The 18,957-nt window shown below is 40.4% G+C and overlaps 1 protein-coding gene across 1 annotated transcript in view; it reads left to right on the plus strand.

Annotated features, from left to right (window-relative positions):
- The window catches only part of PCCA (propionyl-CoA carboxylase subunit alpha), a 289,215-nt gene that overhangs the window by 265,828 nt on the left and 4,430 nt on the right, over positions 1-18,957 (plus strand). Inside the window, exon 22 of the mRNA XM_069878949.1 lies at positions 6,554-6,694. Within this exon, the coding sequence (XP_069735050.1) occupies positions 6,554-6,694 (141 nt within the window). The remainder of the gene's footprint in view (positions 1-6,553; positions 6,695-18,957) is intronic.

Here is an 18,957-nt window from a genome sequence, read left to right on the forward strand (position 1 = left end):
GGAATGCAGTTACGAATGGTTGGACTCGATGATCCAGTGGGTCTTTTCCAACCTAGTGATTCTATGATTCTTTGATACTATGAATGCCTTCGTGGCTATAGTGCTGTTTTAGATGTGGAAATAACTCCAACCCCAGGCTTCATTTGTTGTGGTGCTTCTTGCACAGCTACTTGTTACTTCTGAGAGATTCTCCGCTCTTGCTTCCCCTGCACACGCAGGGGGATCTTCCGTGATTTTCTTGTGCGTGGGCTAATAGTTGTTACTAAAGGTGTGTAAAAGCTGCTTTCCTTCTTTCTCCCCATTAGGACATCTAACCACTTGAATGTAGCCACTTGAATTTCTTGGGCTGTTTGTTTGTTTATTAGCACAGACAGAGTTTCTGTTCACAGAGTCTGCATTTCTAGTCCTCAGATGGGTCAGGGGAACATCTGCTCTGGATAGTTTGCAAGTGTTACTTATTAACTCGGGCCCCTGAAATCCAGGCAATGTGGTGACTATTCCCAGGGCATGCTTAGCCTGCTACTTCTCTTTTGGAAGCGTGTGTTGAGGCTCATTACACACGTTTATTCTTCAGTTTTCTGCTTGGCTCGAGTACGCTCCTAAGAATCCGTTCTGAAACGATGATGTAAAAGATAATTTGTTTTTTTCTTACGCATCAGTGCAGCACTTTTCCCCCTGTAGTTCATAGTGGTGCTGCTTGTGGGCAGGTTTCAAAGGAACCTCATCTCCATATGGTTGTACTCGATAATCCTTTATCCACCATCTTCAGCTCTCATTCCGTTGCTTTCTTGCCTGTGGCTACGTTTCTATCTCTGCATCAATTAGCACAGTGATTTATACAACAAGCAAGCAGTTTAGAGGTAATGGTACACAATTAACATCTCATTCCACCATAAAGGGTATGCTAAATACCCCAGTCACTGCTTTCTCTGCCTGGAATTGAAATAAGTGTTTGTCCTAATTCATACGCTATCTGATGTGAAGTGGGCTCGCTTTGTACGGCACTACACCATTAATCTAATTATAGATAGCTGCAAATGAAGTGCTGTCTGAGCACGGAGACGGAAGAAAATAGCGCTTTTGTCATTTAGCGTGACTCCGTGAAGCAGGATCGCGCTTTACCCGGCAGCGTGGCAAACCGGGAATCCGAATAATATTCGCTGCCTGTTGCATCTTTCCTAATTACAGCAGCGCTGTAAACACAACTGGGCGCTGGTATAAATAGAGCTGTAGCTCCGCTGTCATGTGGGTTGCGGGAGAAAAAATCCTTAGTGAGCTGTTGTATTAAATGATGCATCCTGATTGACAGCTACCTTGAGACTGCGCTGATGGAGTTGTCAAAGCCCGGGGCGAGCAGGCGGCTCCTCCGCCCGGCTCCCTCCCTGCTCCCTTCACCTTCCAGCCCGCATGCTGCCTCCAAGAGAAGGACGTCTCCAAGCTTTCAGTCTGTACGGTTTTGGTTTTCTTTTTTTTTTTTTTTCCTTTTTTCTTATTTTGGCTTCTGCCTGTTCAGCCCGAGTCTGAAGCGGAGGGGGATGTATTTTTGCCCAGCTTTAACCCTTGGTAGGTTTCTCTAGAGTGTTAATTATGCATCACACAAGGGATGGAAAGTGGGAAATGTGGCTGAATTACAATTCTAATTAAGTTTCTGCTGCCGGAGCGTGTGCTATATGGTGGTGAGGCTTCTCTCTTTTCTTTCCCTCTCGCCTCATTATTTTTGTTAAAAAAATATTTATTTATTTTTAACTGTCTCCGTAGCATGAGTGTTCGTTCCTCCACTAGACTAAAAGCGCCATTATTTTGTGCAGGTGTTCATGCCAGTCCTCACCACCACCCTGTGGAAGCAAATTAGGTCTAGAATTCAGAGCTGGGAAGAAACCCTCTGTGATTTGCAAAATGTCATTATCTCCTTGTTGAGTAAGAAATCCTTGACTCTGAAAAAAGCTGCCGCCTGACACCTTCAAGTAATATGGAATAAATACATCATTTTCCTGTTTAGATGCCGTGCTGGAAATCTAGGCAAGGGTATGGTCATGGTGTTAAAATGTGCAATGGTTAATAAAAAAAAAGCAGCGTGGTCATTGTGTTCAGCACTGGAACATTGCATAGTATTGCTTTGAACAAATACTGAATAGCAAACTACTTGTGAATCTATGACTGTCCAACCCCAGGTAAGAACAGTTAACTGCCTTGGGGAAGGATGTGGATTAGGAATGTTAAAGGGAAATTACGTAACCACAGTTAATAAATTTTGCTGATTCCAGAAATGAGACTGTAGTGAAAATAATGAAGACTCGCAGCAGACAATTTTCTCTACTGAAATCTGAGCTACATCAGGTTTTCACTCTTCTGACCACAAGAATGACAGACGTTTGAGGAACATGGTTGAACATTTAGGTAAAGTGTACTGAAAATTCACATCTGGTCAGTAGTCCAAACACTGCTGTAAGTAACACATGGGTGGTGATATATTAGACGGCTCTATACAATCTCCAGTGGAGTTTGAACACTTACAGCTTCTGCAGATGCAAGTTTCAGGTGTACAGGGAAGATCGTGTTCAATAAACTAATGTGAGATGTAACAGAGTGCAGTTTTGAGCATTTAGTGAAGGTTTATAATATTCTGTTGTACACAGCAAGGGAACCATATCTGTGAAAACTACAGGACTTGGTTTTAAGCAAAAGTGGGGTCATATGTAGCCTGGCCACCTTTTTTTGTAGGAGCTGGTCTACTTGTCTACTCACACTTGAGGCATGGGTATGGACTTTATCTACAAAACCCAAGATATAATTTTTGCTGTATTTGCTTTCACCCCCACCCCCCCCCCCCCCGGCTCCTTTGCATTGCCATTATTGCACATTTTTGTTTTCTTCTATTTTGTCACAGTGATTTTGTTGTAAGAGGTAGCTTTGTGTTACATAAACATCCAATTCATTTAGTGGGAGAGGCAGGACAGGATACTGTTACCCTTAAAAAACTATTAACGTTGCTTTTCCCTACTATAATTTTTGATAACTGATTATGGACTCCAGCAGTCTTGAGGAAGAAAAGCACCTGTTTTCAATGCCATCAAAAGATATATGGCTCCTTTTTGGTACCTCTTTATTTACTTTACTTTGGTTGGCAGAATTAGGCTCTGAAACCCCGTGGAGTGAAGCAGTGGCTGGTGACAACTACTCATCAGCTCAGATCCGATGGCTAGCAGATTTCCTTGCTTTGAGAGTCCACCTGCCATCTATTTATGACTCCAACAGATGTTTCTTCTGGTTCAGGCCAGTGCAAACCTTCTGGTCCCTATTTATAACCCAAACTTTACAGCCTTCCCCAGTTTATGCCCCTTCTTTCTCCCATCTCTGCCTCCTCCTTGTGAGGATGGAGGAAAAAAAAGCTTGAACCTCATCTGCAGTCCATTAGTAGCATATCAAAACTTCTGCTTTGTATGTACAGCGTTGTCCTCACTAAATCAAAGGCACAGCGGCAGTGTTAATTATGGAATGGAAAAGTAGGGTATATTCTCAATTATCTTTAAGTGGCACTGGCAGGCGTTGTTTGATGTGATCTCCCAGAGAGCCTTGTGGTGCCCACAAGATGCACCTTCTGTTAGGTGCTCAGCCCCCTACACCCTCTCTGCGCAGCTCAGCTCCTAGAAATAAGAAACAGCCTTACAAAGGGACACTTATGTGGGTATTTAGTGGGGTCCAGCCAGCAGTAGAAACACATCAAAGCTAATCTTAAAGAAGGAACCTTTCTTTGGGCTTTGTCTTTTTATATTCTGAAAGGTCATTCCTGAAGCAACTGTGCCAAAAAAGGCCTTTCCCCAGAAGTTTACTGTTGTTATTTTTTCCTTTTTGATTACAATAACTTGCTTATCCCCCAAACAGACTAAAGAACAATAAACAAATACAAAAGGAAAAGGAACATCTCATCAATAACAAAGACCTGTGTTTTAAAGCTTTGAGTGTACTGACTCTTACATCTCACTCCAAGCAAAGCAGGAGTCCTGCAGAGAAAGGAATCTAAAAGATATGAAAATTATAAAGATAGTAAAAACAATGTTTGGTAGGGATATTTTAACTTGGTGTGGAGAACTAAGCTTTAAAGTGCAGCATACTGAGGAACATATTCCTCCCCCCCTGCCCCTGCTGTATGTTGTGGAGTGCATGGGGAATTCTGTATTTCAGTCCCTGCGAAACACTGTAACCTAGATGAATGTGTATGGTCTAGCATTCACTTCAAGATTAAATTTTGAAAGTGAGGAGCTCAGAAGGGTTGTGTGTGGTTTAAAATACCTAAATGGCATCTAAACCCAATCCCTTGAAATCATATCAAAATAGTCTCTTGAAAGAGGCGACAATATGGTCAACAAATGTAACTTATTTCTGTGTTCTTCCCTTTTTTCTTTTTATCTTTATTTTCAAACTCTGAATAGAAAGACGACACTAACCATGGATACTGAAACTGTGCAATTTGGTGTAATTATATTCCCCCCCATAGATTTAATGAAGGACTTTTAAGTACAATTTATCTTTGATAAATAGTCCCTCTGCACAGAATGTTTATTAGATTGACAGCAGAATACACTCTGCAAGCTTTTTTTCCTTACCACTTATGACTCAGATGAATTTTAATAGGAGTAAAAAGCTTTTATTTGCACAGTAATTTCACTTAAGGATCATATCCTTCAGAAACTGGCAGACACTTGTATGTCTTGATTGCAAAACAGACACTCAAGAGTAAAGAAACACGCATAAGATGTTATTATTTGACTTGTCACACTGCTGCAATTCTATTTGCAACTTCTGTCATCAAATCTCCTATAGGCATCGCCTCCCCTCTCCCTACAGCGTACATGCAAGCATGCATTTACTTGTAGGAAAAGAAACTGGAGGGAACACACCACAGTGAATGTAGCTGCTTGTGCAGGGAGACAGCTAGGAGTATGTTGGGTTGGAAAATGTGAGTGCCACAGTCTTAATTGTCGTGATGATGCCTGCAGGAGGCTCGGAGTTAAAGGAGCCTTTTGCATACAAAATGGGGCTGATTTCCCTGTGCCGTTGCAATTGGAACCAAGGGACCCCTTTGGCAAGGGGTTCTCACATCTTTGGGTGCCACTTACTGCTTCTGGAGATACTCTTGTGGCGTTTTATTACATTTACTGGGGTGGGAGATTGGTTCGTTTAACCATTTGCTTGTATTTCTGATCAGAAGCAAGTGTTTCTAACTGAACGGCTGCACTGCTCATTGCACATAATCTTGTGTGTCCAAACGCCATTTACGGAGGATGATAATCCTCTGTTATGTATTTTTAATTTGGCTTTGAAAGCTGCCTTTTAAAGATGTCATTGCAGAATTAATCACCCTTCTGCATGTATTTCTAAATACCTTGTTCTGCTCTCTACAGAAGCAGAAGGTAGAGTCTCCCTTTACCTTCACCATAAGGATATCAGATTTTTTCTGTCCATGTAAAAATGAAATGTAAAGACACTTTATTGCTAATAAAACAATAGCTAATTGTTTTGGAGGAAAACATACTGTTCAAAGCAAGGTGTTGAACTTTACATCAGCAAAATACACATTTGAATTGTAAATGCAGTTCACCCATTGCTTATTATTAAAACCTTTGTTTAAATTATTGATGAAGCGTGGTACTGGTCTTGCTCTGGCCTTGGTGAGGCTGGAGTTTCACGCAGAGACCTGCTGCCATCTACTGGCCTTGGGCATTCGGTTTCAAGTGCACTGGGACAACCGTGAAGGCCATCTGAGTGCTGTCAAAGCGCTTACAAGTTTTTAAACACTAAAAGCAGGGAGCTGAAATTAGCCTGCACACTTGTCTGTGTTCAGAGAGGTTTGGTTTAAAGGGATGCTCACAGACACTTGAGGTTCCTCGTATTCTGATATTTCTAATCGCTATAAAACATACCAGAGAAAACACTCCTTTTTCTCAAGGTAGATAACAGCTGCTGAGCAGTTTCTATTACAGATAAAGTATATTCAGGACAACCACAACGTTCCATTATTCTGTTTCTGCATGAAAAAAAAAAAGGCATCGAAATGGCTTAGTATGTTTTAATCACAAAATCTAAGCAAGTTATTAACTTTAAACATTAAATATGTGATAAAAAGAAAGCTTTAAAAAGTGAATGCAATGTTTAAAATCAGTCATGTCATTAAAAATATCTGGCAGTCTTTCTCAAAAGGTCAATTTCCCATTCAGCACAGCACAAATCCTCTAAAGTGCAGTAAACATAAGGGTATTTTTTTTTTAATGTATATCTTCCCTCTGTAGTCCTGCTTTATAAATGAAGCTGACATTTCTTTACTGCCCTTGATTCTTTCCTTTTACGTGCTCATTGCTGCAGATTGGGGTTGCGTATTTTTTTTCTGTATCCTGAAAACAAAACTCTGAATAAATATTCCAAACAGTGATTTTCAGCCACTCTGTGAAGCATACATTAACAGATGTATTATATAAAAACACAGCATAAAACAGCGCAGATTGTTGACTTGAGTTAAAGTGCAGTTTTCTAAAATATTCCTCTTCCTATTCTTTAGTACAAAATACAAATACTGACGAAGGTTGCTGCAGAGCTGAGCAAGTACATGCCAGAGAAAGCAGCAGAGGACACCTCCAGCATTTTGAGATCTCCCATGCCTGGAGCAGTTGTGGCAGTTTCTGTCAAGCCTGGGGACACGGTAAGAAACATGATCTATATATCTGCATTTTCATTATATATTCCACGCAAATTTCTCCTTGGTGCAACTGAAACTGCAGGTCGTAAGGTTGATTATTTTGGTTTTTTTTTTTACATCACCTGTAGAATAAAGTGTACTAAAGGATGTGCGCTGCTTTTCATTTGAATTATAAAAACTAATAAGGAAGCACAATTCAAATTAAACTGGCTTTAAAAGGAAAATTTTCATTTGGGTACAAGTCCACAACTGAAACTCAACAAATAGCTTGGTTTTCTATCACAAAATCCTTGGCAGGGATAAAAAATGGTGTGTCTATGCACATGTAAATATGCCTGAGTGTATATATATATATATGCTGTTATAGCTGGCAGGAGGGAATTGTTCAATTTCTGCCCTGAAGCTATGAAAATATTACTAAACACAAGGGGCACAGTATAGATATTTAACTTTCTTTTCCTTCCACCTCCCCCCACCCCCACCTTTTTTTTTTTTAAGAATCTCTGTGTTAGCATTTTGTAAGGCATATGAATTTCCTGAATTGGGAATTCCATGCTGGAAATTCCCAGTCTCTTAGGGGAATCCTCTTGTCCTGCAGAAGGAATAAACTTGACACACAGAAGAGCAACAGAACATGCTGTCGCTGTCCTGGGGATTTCCAGTGATTCTTGCTTCACACTGAGTTGGAAACAAATGTAAATACAGTGTTTTAGAGTTACAGCTACTTAACCTTAGCTTTATATGAAATTCTACCACATTGTATGATCTATTATTTCTCTCTCGTAACCTCTGAAACCAATAGACTGATGCAGACACAGGAATATTTGAATCAGATTGTGCAGATTAATTTTAAAGTACTATTGTCAGTTAAACGATGTCATAAACATGTATGTAGCACTTGGATGCAAACAGAAAGCTTTAGTCACAGACTTAATAATTTATGGCAGTGAAGCCCAGATTTTCTTGAGAGATGTAAAAATGGGATCAAGATCGCAAGTCCAAAATTAGCACTGCATTTCCGATGTGGTGGTGCTCATCAGTTGTGCTGGTAGAGTGATCTGTTTGCTTATATTTTTCTGTCATGCTACTCTTGTTTTTAGAATATATGGATATTTACAGGGAGACGGGAGTCACCATGTTAATATTGAAGATCCGTAGGTGCAAATGTTTGTGTTATTGACATAAAGAGATTTCTGAGAAAACCAAACTAGGTACAGCTGAGTAAAAATTAGCAAGAGAGAAATTCTTTTAGCTTCCACACTTAGATTTCTGGTTTTGTGATCTATGCATGCACGCACACACTGTTTGTACTTTTAAAACCAACAATATTCAATTAAAATCAATCACTATGTCATTGCATGGACAGAGAAACCTGTGATTTCTGCGTCTAGGCAGTAAGAGTGGCTGAATGAGTGAGATCTTAAGCAAATGCTTGCTTTTTTTTTTTGTGAAGAATCAAGTGGAAGAAATTAAGGCAAAGATTTTGAGTCTTTTAAAATTTGTTTAAGATTTTTTTGAGAATTTAATTTTGCTAAATTTTGCCAGCCTTCTTGCTCTTGTCTTGAAGGAATAGAAGCAGTAGAGAAGGAGGCCAGAGCCAAAGGGATTTTAAGTCAATAAATAAATGAACCTTCCTCCACAAATCCACAAGTGGTGCAGTGCATCAGAGCACAAGTTGTTAAATAATGTGTGTAGGTTTCTTTTTCCTTTTCTCCTCTCCTGCAGCTTTTTCCTGGAGGCACTGAGTGGCAGAGCATTTGAACGGCATAATCTGTGTTCTGCTGACCTGAGCTTGTCAGTGCTAATTGTGTGGCTTTAATTGCAAAAACACATTTGCTTTATTGAAAAGGGTTTAACTTAAATCCTTCCTTTTCAGGACTAGTGTCAAAACGTTAAAAAAAAAAGCAAGCCAGCAAGAGAGATGAGGGTAGCATCAGCTATCGGTACTGAATAAGCAGTGGGATGGTGTAATTCAGATTACACTTCTTGGCTGTCCGTCAGAAACCAGCTCGCTCACTACAGCTGTTCAAGGCATGATGTGCAGGGAACTGTAGCTCCCTGATAAATACAGCTCTTTTTTGTTGCACTGCTTGGGAAAAGTCTGATTTCTTTAGTCTCCTGGAGAAATGGGAATTTAAGTAGCTCCTATTCTCTGTTTGCAACTGGGTTTGGCAGCTCAAATTTGCATGGCATGTGAAAACAGCACAGCTGAAAAGTGGAAGGGCATGAGGTAGTTGTCCATCCTCTGGCTCGGGTGTTGCTGCTTCTAGCAATAAAGCTGCCTGGTGATTTGCTACTCCAAGATTGTTGTCTCCTAACTTGTGGTCTATGTTAAATAGTGTTGGTGCAGCACAGTCCCTGCAACATTGCTGTGCTCACAGAGAGATGCTCTCAGAGCAATCAGCAGCATGGGAAGCTGGGCTGCTGTACCCCCTCCTTTGGGTGTAAATTTACAAAATTCCTAGAGAGGAACATCTCATCTATGTCTGAATGGCCCCATTTGCAAGCCTGTGTTTATTGCCAGCGGTTCAGCTATAGGGCATTGCGCCTGGTCAGGTAAAGCATATGGTGTTTGTTAGTCCCTCTCTGTGTGTCCTTAGCCAAATGAGAAGGTGACACTAATCTCTGGTTAGTTTTCCTCACTCGATGTATTGTTGTTTTTCCTTGAAGCACAGTGTTCTCATTTGGCTGCTGTGCAGAAAAATACTTTGGTCTGATGAAGCCTGGTAGAAGATTGTATGAGCATCCTCTATCCAGCTGCTCTGATAAGCAGTTTTCAATTAATTTTTGCCAAAAGGTACCGCATATGCAAGGAATGTATTTTCCTTTGTCTGTAAGATGATCTATAGATTTTAGTAACACAGTGGGGAAGTGCTGTTTGTCATTTAGAGAGAAGCAGAACTTGTGATGCTGCCAATTTTTTTTTAGCTTTTTAGTTACTTTCTACTTTCTTTATTTTCCTTCATGTGATCAGAAGACTATAATTAGTTGTCACTCAATTATTCCTGGAACATACAATGAAGGCACTCAGAAGCAGAAAGCAACATGAACAACAAACCAATTTGAAATCTGGCTGACTGGCAAGAAGGTTAATATTATTTAGGGAAAGAAGATTTAAATTTAGCTTACATTCTTTGTGATAACATGGTCATGCTATACAGGAAATACCCATTTTGGAGGGTGCATGTTAGTTTTGTACGTAGCCTCTTAATGATGCATTAGGAGGAGATTTTGTTTTGGGAGAGTTACTTTTTGGTTTCCCACGGTGCCAGAGGCAAGAAAAACCACCGGGCTTCAAGAGTGCAGGCAAGGGACTTGCTCTGTTTCTGCTGACACTGATGGCAGCACAAGCCAGTCGTGCTAACACACAGCAGTGTGTTTATGCCAGAGAGTGGAGATGGCACTGCACGTGGTTTTTATCTAAGGACAACTACTGCAAATACAGCACCATAAAAACTACTAAAGCTGCACGAGTCCATTGCTTTACTTTGAGGTTAGGAAATAGGCAGGTACTTGGAGGTATTTGTTCTGCTGCTTGAGTTGTTTGGATTGATTTTTTTGTGCACTGAAACTGCAAGAGCAGGGGAAGCCTAAAATCCTACCGGCTGAACAGGTAAAGCACTGTTGTTGTACCCCATTTAAAGCAAACCACCCAAAGTGCTCCCTCAGCTGGTTCTGAATTTCGTAGTCTGAACAGAACCCAGCAACAGAAAAGGTCTTAATTATCCTGATTGTCTTGTAGCCTTTGCTGTATTTTCACATACGAAAATAGGGTTTGCTTTTTCAGTTTTCTGTCTGCCAGATGCAAAGGTGGTTTTCTTTTCGCTGTATGTTTCTGTTGGTTGTTTTTCCTTTTTAATTCAATTAGGCAGAACAGGTGGCATTACTAAGCCAAGCATTGGTCAATAAGCTAACACCATTGCTGATAGACTAAATCACTTTAATGTTTCCCCACATCCATAAATATGTAAAAGCAAAGCACCTCTAGGTAAACAGCTCAGCATCACTGAATCTTTGTAGGAATCTGGCCAAAAGAAGAGGGCAGTTTTAAATATTTTGACCTAAGTTTCTAAATTTCCTTTCTTCTTGCCAGTAATTCAAGATTACCCCAGGTTTTGAAAGTTACCACCACTCAAACCATTCTTTAAATAGACTTTACTAATTTATTATGATTTCAACTTGGTGCTAGTGCAGTCATGGGTGTTGATACTGCAAGGGATGATTTTTTCCTACCAAGATGTCAGCTGTTAAATCTATATGCTAATTTATCTCAGTAATTTCAAAATCTATATGCTAATTATCTCAGTAATTTCAAAATCTGGTATCTTGAAGGCTGCTTTTTTAGTTGGTTAACTTACAAAACAGATTCCTGCCAGTGATTCCACAGTTGAAAAACAACTGAGGAAGGTGTTTTAAGCAGCATTCCAGTTTTTCTAAACTGCATTCATCTTCCAGTTCAGTTCCATACACGTTATTTCAATTTTTTGTTATTCTCTAGAAAAATAATTTAAAAAAATATTTTTTTTTATTGACAGTTTCGCATTTCACAAGCCTAGGAAGGTTCTTGCTCTGGGAAAAAGATATGTTTTTCTTGACCTCTACTGCTGAAATGTTCATCTCTAAAAAACACAAAAAAATGCTTCCTAAATTCTGTTTCTTACTCCACAGTTCGTTCTTGTGAAAGAAAAGGTGAAGTTATAAAGTTACCTGTTGCTGTCATCCAGTTATGTGTTGTTTGAAATCATATTTGCTCTTCAGACCTCACAATCTCATTATAAGAATATTTCCTTTTATTTTATACCCGTAATTATACTGGTCAGACTTTATAACAGAGAAATAACAACCAGGAAAAACTGTAAAAATTTATTTGCTTAAGTAACAGTTTTACATTTTCTATAGACTGTAAATATAAATGCGGTATATAAATTAACAATTTAATAAGGTATTCTTAATTCAATTAAGATTTTTCTCTTGTGTCTGAATGGTTTTTTCTTTTATTGTTCTGGTTTTTTTTTCCTTTCCCTTTACCTCCTTTCATCCCTCCTGGTCTTCACTGATCCCAGAGCAAACATCAACTGCCTTTTTCCCACTAAAAGGAGTTTGTAAACTTGACCAAATGTAGTCACAAATCTCATGTAGCTTTTATGTTTCTGAGTATTAAATAATTGTTGGGGTTTGTCATTTTGTGGGGGGAATAAAACCATTGGTAAACAGGGAATTTTCACAATTGTGATATTTCAAGAGTAAAAGCATTCAAATCTTTCACCATTCTTATAGCATGAGGCTTCAAGTAATACTTGTGATTATATAAAAAAAACCCCTAACTATAGTAATTGCTCATAAAATATTTATGTAAATTTTATATTACCCGAATCATTTTTCTTCTATATCTTTATGCAGTTGCACAGCCTTAGATTTGTGTTCGAGTGTGGTGTAATTAAGAATGAAATCCTATTCAGACAATGAGGTACAAATAGTCAACACGATTAGAATTTCCTCCAAGGAGAAAAATGCTACCATGCTTTGTAAAGAAATCATAGATGTTTTTTTCTTCTTAATTGGTGTGCTTTGTCTTTTTGAATGACAAGCAACCTTTTAGCCATTATTAGAGAAGTTGACTGGTAAAGATTGCTGTGATGGAAACTAAGACTCGCCTTGCGCTGAGTAGCACAAGAATTGGCCCCAGATGCACTTTGCGTGCGTATCACTTCCCAACACGCTGGGATCTCAGAAGGAGTTGGGGAAGTGTGTTTTGGATAAGTGGGAGTGCAATGGCCAGCGCTTATTGCTGTCAGGGGGACATTGCTGACCTTTGGTTAGTCAGAGGTCACACTATTTGGGATGTGCTATCTTCATTAAAGGAGTGTGGCAAAAAAACTTTCATAATGGTTTGTCAAGTACTATTAATTGCCGCTAATTATACTTGCAGCTCTGTAGCTCCAGTTTCAAAGTTAATTTGGAAAGAAGGGAAAACCTGCACTAATTATTTTACATGGTAATGGACAATGTCAAGGAATTTCAATTGCTGCTCATCCAATTCCTCTTGATTTGTTTTCTTGTTGGGTGCTTTGCTGCCAGATTGCCTACAAGTCGGAGAGAAAAAAATCTGGGAAGGGAATGATACCAGCATGGACTAAGTTTAAACAACAAACACCCCCTGCCCTCCCCAGTATCTTCACAGGAGTTTTAGATGGTGAATGGATACTTAATTCGCTGTTTTGCACAAGCATAAACATGCTGAACATTTCTAATCATTTTGCAGAAGGTTACCAGAAAAGGTAACTGGATTTCATAGGGCATCGTCTTGCATTGCCCATTCTTACTTACAGGGCTCAGTAGGGACACAAGTCTTAGTGCAGTGGAAATTGCGAGGGGTATTTTCTGGTGTCTCCCCAAAGCTGAAAGAGGAGATATTGATAAAATCCAATTCTCACTTCACTTTTAACCAAATCAAAGATCCTTTTTGCTTACGGCTGTCATTGTTTTGGTTTTTTTTCCCTTCAGCTACAAGAGCCTCAAAAATGTTACGCATCGGAGCACCTGTGTTCTAAATATAATGGTCTTAAAAGTGTAATTGAGGGATTTTCACTTTTGTAGGCAAATCAGCAGGGTTGATATTGATCCATCTTTTTAGGGAGCCACAGTGCACCAGAAGGTGATACTGCAGAGGGCCCCGTAAACCCTCAGAGCCTTCTGTCTAATTTGGCAGAAAACCACAGAATGTCGGACAACAAAAGAATGATCCGATTCCGTAAGAAATCTTCATCCCTCCCACCTCCTTTTCACAAGATTAAAAAAAAAAAAAAGAAGAAGAAGAAGAAAAAAGACTTAATTTTTTTCAGCTGCACACAATGATTTGGTGCTCACTCTTGCATTGAAACAGTTGCTGTCAGAACAGGCAGGAAACAGTTTTCTTTTAATTGCTGAAATCATTCGGAAGTGCTTCATGCACGGCTTCTATACAGCAGATGCTGTGCATTAATTGGCCTGTGTAGGGCTGACCCAGGGTTCCTTGCAGCGGGCCCAATTTTAGGCAGAGGGTTTAAATAGCTTATTTCTTATTTTGTATAACCTGGCGTACATTATGAGTGCGCTTGCACGTGGGGTATTTCACGGTCTGCAGTTTCTAATGTCATGTGGGTTTCAAAACCTGTGTTTCTCTGGTAATGTACTAGCAGCAGGTAAGCTCTAAATACCATCCATCAGGAGCTAATTTTTTATCCAGATACTCCAATGACTGATGAACCTGTCTTTTGTATGAATGTTCAGCACAGGAGAAAGCCATATGCCCCTGGCACTGGTTCCTATGCATTCTTTACAGTAGCGAGGAGATTAAAGTAAACCCAAACCCTCACATTTACATGTCTTTCATTTATTTAGCAGTTAGCACTTTCTAAAATAGCTCTATTTTTTTTTTCTGAACAGCGAAAGGAGATTTAGGTCTTTTAAAGCAATCTGACTACCACCACTCATTTTCTTTATCAGGAATATTACTGCACACCCTTAATAGGGAACCTTGTTTTGCTACTCCCCGTCTGTTCAAAACAGACCTTAGCCCATTAGAAGGTCCTCCCTTGTGTGGGAAGACCACAGCTGTTACTGTAAATCTCATCCAGTAACTGTATCACCCCCATTTTGTGGCTCTGAAGGATGAAATTGAGAAATGGAATACTGTGCAGTCATCCTTTACATCTCCAATTTTAGGCCTTTGCACATCATTTTCATGCTTTTATTCCAAATCAAACAACATTAGCGAGCAACACCACCCTGTGCTAAATGCCTGGTGTCCAAGGCAGCACCTACAATCTTTGTTTTTTGGAGGATTTAGGATTTGGAGGGAAGTTGGGGTTTTGTTGACAGTGGATTTTTAAAATTTTATTTATTTTTTTCATTCCCTTTTTTTCCCTCCCTCCTTCCTCTTCCCCACCAGATCTTTCCCAATTGCCAGAATTTGTCAGAAGCAGAAATCCAGACGGTAGTGAGGTGCCTAAGATGGAGGATGCTCCACAGAGGAAGTGAATGCTCAGTACGGTTAGCAAACACAACTTTAAAAAGGTTTCTGTTTCTTTAAATCCTTCTGAATAAAGTGGATCTAACTTCTTACGAAGGATATTGGGGGCTTTAATCAGAAATAAGAAGTGGTTTAAATCATTAGCACAACAAAGCAAACTATAAGCTTGAAGATAAAAGTCTCAGGGGAAAGAGTCCTCTGAAAATAAATGGGACTTGATAGATTTCCATATCATTTATAACTTCCCTTAATTACACTTGGAAGACTTGCCAGTAAAACTGGAAAATTGGCAGCCTATATCCATTATAGTAATTTTGCCGACCATGGCAAGCAGCTGGCTTTACTGGATTTTATTTCCCATCACTCACAATTAATCATCAGCTGGAGATGTCTGAAACTCCTCAAAACGTAGCAATACTGTGTGACATTCAGGCCTCCTTAAAATGCTAAAATCTGCTGAGTAAATGGGCCGAGTTCCCCTTCCAGCGAACTCATTTTGGTGCGAGGCAGGCTGCCGGTTAATGAGTGCCACTTCGATAATCGGATGCGAATGTGAACCCTGACCTCATGTCAAAGGAGAGGACGCAGCAAGCTGGATAAAAGATAGGGGATTCAGATCTGCGAACTTTACACCAATTAGACTGAGAGCGGGGAAATACATCAGTGCCGATTGGGTTTATCAGAAAGACTTGTGGGCCTTGTGACCATTTTGTAAGCCTAACATTGAAGACGTCCTGTCACAGTCATTAAGTCTTTATCCGATGATGCACAAGAGTCCAAGGAAAGTGTACCATATTCACAGAGATCCCGCGGTAGCACTGCCCTCGGCTGTGCGCTGTCTTTTCGTGTTTCTGGGTTTTAAAGAGACCTATCTATAAGTGCAATTAGTCTTTATGGTTCTCCTGTAGTTGCAGTGGAAACGGCTTAGGGTTGCTGCTTCTCAGTTTCTGCTTCTATCCGGTGTCATGAGTTGCTTGGTTGGGAAATGACTGGAGACAGTTTCCTGTCCTATGCATAACCTTTCAGCCAGAGGAGATAACAACCACAGTTTTCTCCTCTAGTTATTCAAACAGGGCTATTGACTGTTCCCACATCAGGATTGTTAGCAACATCAAGATGTTAAGTGCCCTCCTCTTCAATGATTTTTCTTTTCTTTCTCTCTTTCTCCTCTCCCTTTCTCCTCTCCCTTTCTCCTCTCCCTTTCTCCTCTCCCTTTCTCCTCTCCCTTTCTCCTCTCCCTTTCTCCTCTCCCTTCCTCCTCTCCCTTCCTCCTCTCCCTTCCTCCTCTCCCTTCCTCCTCTCCCTTCCTCCTCTCCCTTCCTCCTCTCCCTTCCTCCTCTCCCTTCCTCCTCTCCCTTCCTCCTCTCCCTTCCTCCTCTCCCTTCCTCCTCTCCCTTCCTCCTCTCCCTTCCTCCTCTCCCTTCCTCCTCTCCCTTCCTCCTCTCCCTTCCTCCTCTCCCTTCCTCCTCTCCCTTCCTCCTCTCCCTTCCTCCTCTCCCTTCCTCCTCTCCCTTTCTCTCTTCCTCTCTTCCTCTCCTTCTTTCCCTTCCTCCCTCCCTCCTTCCTTCCCTCCCTCTCTTCCTCTCTCTCTCTTTTTTCCTTTTTGCTCTATGAACAGGACACTTTGAACTGTGCCATACAGAAATAAACTACTAAAATACAGACAGTTAATCCCTTTTGATATTCTAAGCCAGGTAAAGGTAGATTTTTGTGTAGTGTAACTCTGTGAGACAGACACCTGAGTTGTATTTATTTTAGGAAACGGAGCCCTTTTATTTTACTTGGTTCCAATCGATCAGATTCTTGGTTTGATATTATTTGCCTATTTTGACAGATTTAGGTCATCGCTCTACATTGAAATGTAAAGACGGTGGTTTACATTGGCTTACCATCCACTGAAAGAAATAAATTATACGATGAAAATGCAACATTAAAAATAGGCCAGATAAATCCTTAAATAAGTTAGAAAGCAAGAACTCGTACACATCGCTGTGGTTTTCATTTGCAGGCTAAATAACAGGCAAAAGGATATGTGCAATTACGAAATGAAAGAAATTGGACAATGCCCAAAAGACTGAAAAAGAGAAAAGGGAGATACAAGTGCCTAATTTTAGGATTTGTCGCTTTGCAGCACAATAAGTGGAGCTGTAGAGGTTTAACATAAGAACAATAATTAAACTTCTGTGCTTAAGTGACACTTTCACCAAGGTAATTTTCAACAAATTGCACATGATCAGAAGTACTGACACAGCGTTTTCACACATGGTACATGTTGCAAGTGCCTCCTTCCTTCCAAATTAGTAAGACTATATGTTAACTGGACACTTTGCCTACATATTTTGTGTGTTGGGTGGGTTATTTCTTTCCCAGACACCACCTCCTTTGTCATCAACTCGGCAAGTATTATATAAAAGACAAAACCTTTCTTTTTGAAAACAGGGGCAAAACTAAAGAGAAATTCAGACTTGTGGGCATTTCTGTACCACAGCCACAAACAATTCCTGGCATTTTGGCACTGTAATTAAGATCTACAGAGACAATTCTGTACTTTGCAGTAGATTTATTTCCAGACCTCTGTTCAGATAATTTGCGAACTGGCTCATTTGCACAGTATCCACCTGATAAAGCCATGTTACACTTAGGCAAACTGAGTCACACTGGGGCTCAAGAGGAGATTTTCTTGTGCTCTTGAAATTAGACCACTCAGCTCAGATCTGCACTCCTTAGCATCTCAATCTTCAGCAACCTTTAGAGGCCCATATTCTTGGCATTCTGGTAGCTGAGTTTAACCAGAGAATGGCAAATTTATTTCTAAATACGCTGTAAAAGAAGCCCTCCAACAAACATTCTTGCCTTCTCTTTTTAAAAGGTCAAACAGTAGTTGATATTCATAGCATCCTCTTAAACTCAGAAATGGCTGGAAGGTGCACAGTGGATGGAAGAGCTCGGTAGTGAGGTAGAGAGAAGAAAAGGCAATGCGAGGAAGGAAAGGAGGAGCCGCTGGGACAGGCTACAGGCAGGTGTGGAAGGAGGGAGACAAAAGATGGGGAAATGGAATAGAAGGGAAACAAATGGGGACAAAGAACACGTCTTTGATACTATTCACTGAATTTGACAACTGCTAATGACTTAATACTAACCTGAAGCTTGGGATGGAATTTCTGCAGGTGAAATGTTTGGTGTTGGTTATTCCCCTGCATACGGTTAGCATGCCACGTTCCCATAGCGAATGCTTTCCTTATTTACCCCAAAAAGCTTATTATGCCGCTATTGGAGAAATGGGGCATAAGCACCTTGTAACATAATTTCTTCTGTCTTGCTCAGAATTCATAGACAGCTATCAATGCTTCTCAATCATTGCTTAAGATGTACAGTTGACACCATCCAAGAGTAGCACTGGGAAATGCTTAACACTGGTGTGCACTATAGGAAAAAAAGCTTTATTTCAATTTTCAGAATGTACTTCATACAATGGGCATTTGATCTCTGACTTCACACTTGTCTGTTATACAGTTTATTCCTCCAAAGTGGTACACATTTATTCTTAAATATCCATTATTCATTTTTCATATATGTAGAGAGATATATGTGTGCATACATGCATGTATATAAACAAATGCGTTTTGAGGGAACAAGCACATATAACAATTCATAGACCAGATCTCTGCAGGTCTGAAATCACCATCTTTAATGAAACTTTGACATCAGAGTGAAAGCATCCCAGATTTTCTGGGATAATGAGTGAATGGCAGACTACTTCTGCAAAAGAGTCTAATGAAAAGACTTGCAGTGGGCACATGGAGCCAGGCATCCTAGAGAGGTGTCCCTGTACAAGTCCTAAATACTGGCAGGGAGGGCCCAGCGCCCTTCCCTCTCTGGGATACATCGTCTTCATAGGATGACTAGCTGATGACTGGGTTACACAACAGATAAATCCTGAATCCCGTGGTTCTCCCCTCATATATAGGCAGGCAGCCCCCACCCCGACTACTTGTAAAGCCTCAAGCGGCTGTTTCCTCTGCGCAGTGTGGTCCAAGGCATTGGAAGGAGGATCTGTCTGGGAGGCAACAGGGAGCCCCAGCAGAGCAGCCCAGTGGGTTACTGGTGACCTTGAGTTGAACATGCCTGTCAGCAGTGTGCAAACAAGCAGGAAGAGAAACTTGGATGTTTCCCTTTAAGGGCTATCAGCTGTGGTTAAAATGATGGGTTTGCCTCATGATGCCTCCCTTGTGGATGAGAGGTGGTGGCTCCTCGC

This window comes from Phaenicophaeus curvirostris, chromosome 1 (assembly GCF_032191515.1).
Source record: "Phaenicophaeus curvirostris isolate KB17595 chromosome 1, BPBGC_Pcur_1.0, whole genome shotgun sequence".
Classification (NCBI taxonomy): domain Eukaryota; kingdom Metazoa; phylum Chordata; class Aves; order Cuculiformes; family Cuculidae; genus Phaenicophaeus; species Phaenicophaeus curvirostris.